This window comes from Fukomys damarensis, unplaced genomic scaffold (genome assembly GCF_012274545.1).
Source record: "Fukomys damarensis isolate Sample0158 unplaced genomic scaffold, DMR_v1.0_HiC HiC_scaffold_12, whole genome shotgun sequence".
Classification (NCBI taxonomy): Eukaryota; Metazoa; Chordata; class Mammalia; order Rodentia; family Bathyergidae; genus Fukomys; species Fukomys damarensis.
In genome coordinates this window covers 56,164,272-56,167,974 of record NW_022900924.1, presented here as the reverse complement: position 1 = coordinate 56,167,974, position 3,703 = coordinate 56,164,272, and the positions used below count along the sequence as shown (strand labels likewise).

Genomic DNA, 3,703 nt, shown 5'->3' with positions numbered 1-3,703 from the left:
TCCGCAGTCTGTGCAGGCCGCTGCGGGTAGCGCAGGAGCCGGGTCCAAAGCAGGCCGGAGGGACAGGCGCTGCGGCGGGACCGCTGCCGAAATGAGCGAGTGGGCGAGGGAAGGGCGAAGCAGGGAACCCCGGCCTCACGACTTTGGTTTCTGGTTTTTGGGTTCTTTTGGTACCAGGGAAGGAACTTGGGACCTTGTGCTCGTGAGGAAGGTGCAGCGCCACTGAGCAAATCCCCAGCCCTGTCTTTGTTCTATTGGCAACTAAAAAAAATTTTTTTTTCTTTTTTCTAGACAGGATCTCACCACGCAGTTCAGGCTGACCCCGAATTCACTGTGTCCCAGGCTGGCCTCGAACTCGCGGCGATCCTGCTCCCTCAGCCTCCCGGGCTCTGGGACCACAGAGGCCTGCTTCACCACGCGCCCCAACTTTTTATTTTCACACAATTTCAGACTCCAGAAAAGCCGCTAGGACTTCTAATTCCCCACAAGTAACGTTTCCTCCTGCTTGCTGTACCCCTTTACCCTCTTGCTCAGGGTTTCCTGAAAACAAAGATCTCTAGGAAGACACAGGGGGCTCGTGTGGACAGGCCATGAGGGACAGGCCGTCCTCAGCCCAGGCCCGGCGTTGGGTCTCTACCCTCTCCTGGGGACCGTTTCTGGGGTGCTTTGCTCAGTCTCGACGAGGAGCGAGGAGGTTCGCACCTGTTCCTCGGGCAGATGGGTTAGGTAGGGGCCAGCAGAGCTCACTGGTATCCCATCCGCCCCTCCGGAGAGGCCAGGTGGGCGGCGCTGCCTGCCAGCCCTGGCTGTCCCGGGCTTTCTCCCTGCTGGCTTTGCGTCTTGCCTTCGGTGAGGATCTGGTGATGGCCTGAGGTGGGGTCGGGCTGGCAGGGAGTCCCAACACTGGGTCAGGCCTGTGGTCAGTGAGGGCTGCAGACTTGGGAGGAGGGAGGTGACCACCTGGGGGAGCAGAGCCGCTGCTTGGCCTCCTGGACCTCCCTGCTCCCTGCCAGACCGCAAGTGGAGGTGCACAGTCCCCGCCGGAGTATGTGTCCAGCAGGTGGCAACATGGACCACAGACCCGTGATCACCTTTGTCAGCCTCCAATGCACTGCAGTTGTCAGGGACATTGTGGTGCTCAAACTAGGCACGGCTGCCCCCCCCGAAACTTGTGGGGTTTGTTTTTCAATTTTACTTTTGTTTTTTGGAGACAGGATCTCACCATGTATCACAAGGAGGCCTTGGACTCATGGAAATCCTCCTACCTCAGCCTCCTGAGTGCTGGGATTACAGGCATTCGCCACCATGCCTGGCATTTTTTCCCCCCTTTGGTAGCGGGGATCGAACTCGGGTCCTTGCCTTTGTGAGGCAGGTAGCCACACCACTGAGCTAAATCCCCAGCCCTTGCCTGGCTTTTTTTAGATTGGGTTTTACTGTGTTGCCTGGATTGGCCTGGAGCTCCTGAGCTCAAAGGATCTTTCCACCACAACCTCCTGATGATCTTGTCTTTATTTTAAATTTTGTCATTTTTGTTCATCGTGGATTTGGGGGGCATTAATTTTGACTTTTAAAAAATACTGTATTCAAGTATTATTTATCTTTATTGAATTTTATCGTTGTGTTTTTTTTCTTATGAAGCTTGAACCCAGGGGTGCTGTACCACCAAGCTACATCCTTGGGCCTTTTTACTTTTTAGTTCTTGAGGTGGACTCTTGCCAAGTTGCCCAGGCTGGGCCTGAGCTTGGGATGTGTCTGCCTCAGCCTCCTAGAGTGCTGGGATCACGGGTGTGTGCCCCATGTAGGATGTGCAGTGAGTTTTAAGGGGCTGAATTTCTGGCTCTTCCTCCTCTGTGCTGCTCTTCTGTGGAGCAGAGCTGCAGGGCACGGACCAGGGCAGAGGCCCGGGGGTCAGGGCAGCATCTCCACTTGGTCTGTCCCTCTTCATAAAGCCAAAGCTGGCAGAGGAGGGCAGCAGATGGGGAACTGGAAATACAGGTGCGAGGGGTAGGAATAAGCCATAACCCATCCTCTCCAAGTCTAAGATTTGATGTTGACTCCTGTTTTAGTCTCTGACTCATGAACCCTTATTTTATTTTATTTTATTTTTTTGCTACCGGGGATCAAACTCAGGACCTTGAGCTTGTGAGGCAGGTGGCAGAACCACTGAGTTAAATCCCTGGATGAGCCATTATTTTATTTTGTGTATTTGTTTTGTTTTGAGACAGGGTTTCACTATGCGGTTCAGGTTGGCCTAGAACTCACTATGTAGCCCATAATTTGGAACACTGCTCCTGCCTCAGCCTCCTGAGTGTTGGGATTATAGGTGTGCACCACCATGCCTGGCATGAGCTTTTTTTTTTTTTTTTTTTTTTTTCCACCAGGGATTGAATTCAGGACCTTGGGCTTGTGAGGCAGGTGCAGGGCCACTGAGCTAAATCCCCAGCCATGAGCCATTTTTACAGATAAAAACCTATTTATTGAAGAAAATAATTTTTAGCTATATTTACAAAAATATGTACTAGACCCGTGATTTTTGGATGAACTGTGTGCTAACCACATGTGTTGGTTTTCCATTACTGTGACAAAATGCTTGAGACAGACACTGCTATAAGGAGGAAAAGTTGATGCTGGCTCAGTTTCAGAGGTTTCAGTCCATGGTTGGGGCCCCATTGCCTTTGGGTCTATAGAGGACAGGTGGGGCTGGGTCCCTTATGAGTGGGACCCTGCAGCCTCTTGGACCTGGGGTCTGCAGCTGGGGGACTGAGGCAGGGTGATGACAAGAGGTACAGCAAAGTCTCCTTTTCAAGTTGGACACAAATGTGATTGGTGCCTTTAGAGCAATGAAACCATGGATTATGCCAGGTCTGAATTGGTGTTGGTGTTGGGGTTTGGCTTTTTTTTCTACCAGGGGTCAAACTCGGGACCTTGAGCTTGCAAGGTAGGTGGCAGAACCACTGGGCTAAATTCCTGGCCCTGGTTTGGTATTTTTGAGACAGGATCTCACTATGTAGCCCGGGCTGTCCTCGAACTCACGGCCATCCTCCTGCCTCAGCTCCAAGTGCAGTGCTGGGATAACAGGCGTGCACCACCATGCCCAGCCAATGTCACATATTAAGAACCCCCGGAAGGAAGGTGAGATCGCCACATCGGACACCGGGGGAACCCAAAGCTTCAGGATGGGAACCAGCAACACTGGCCAGGGGTTTCCGATCCTCTGTGATGGGGCGCAGTCATGACGTAGTCGGGGACGTCACAGGGCGGGGAGCAGGGAGAATCCTGGGCTCGACTTGCCACTCATGAAGCAGCCAGCACACTCCTCCGGGGCACCCAGGGACGTAGGAGCCACCTCGCTGTGAGCTGGGGTCTGCTGGGGTCTCCTGGGCCTGTGGGTGCCCAGGAGGTAACGAAAGCAGAACCCAGCTGGACCCCCGGTTTGTACCTTCGCTGCCAGACCCCGGTTGAATCCTGATTCTGCTCTGCAGGGTATGCTGGTCAGCCCTTCCCGTGTAGGGGTCTCCGCCTGCTCTCTCCGGGGTGTCAGCTGCGCTCCAGCGGCGAGCCCAGGTTCCTCTAAGGGCGACTGCGCGGCCCCAGCCACCAGCCTGACCTTGAAGCTGGCCTGGGCTTGGAAGGCAGCCCCCTGAGCTGCAACCTCCCACCCTCTTTCCACCTTCCAGGGAAAGCTCTTCTTTTGACCAAGTCG

General features: G+C 54.0%; 1 protein-coding gene across 1 annotated transcript in view; it reads left to right on the top strand.

Annotated features, from left to right (window-relative positions):
- Positions 1-95, top strand: part of Clec3b (C-type lectin domain family 3 member B) — a 2,961-nt gene extending 2,866 nt beyond the window's left edge. The window contains exon 3 of the mRNA XM_010624584.1: positions 8-95. Within this exon, the coding sequence (XP_010622886.1) occupies positions 8-95 (88 nt within the window). The remainder of the gene's footprint in view (positions 1-7) is intronic.
- Positions 96-3,703: the final 3,608 nt, after the last annotated feature.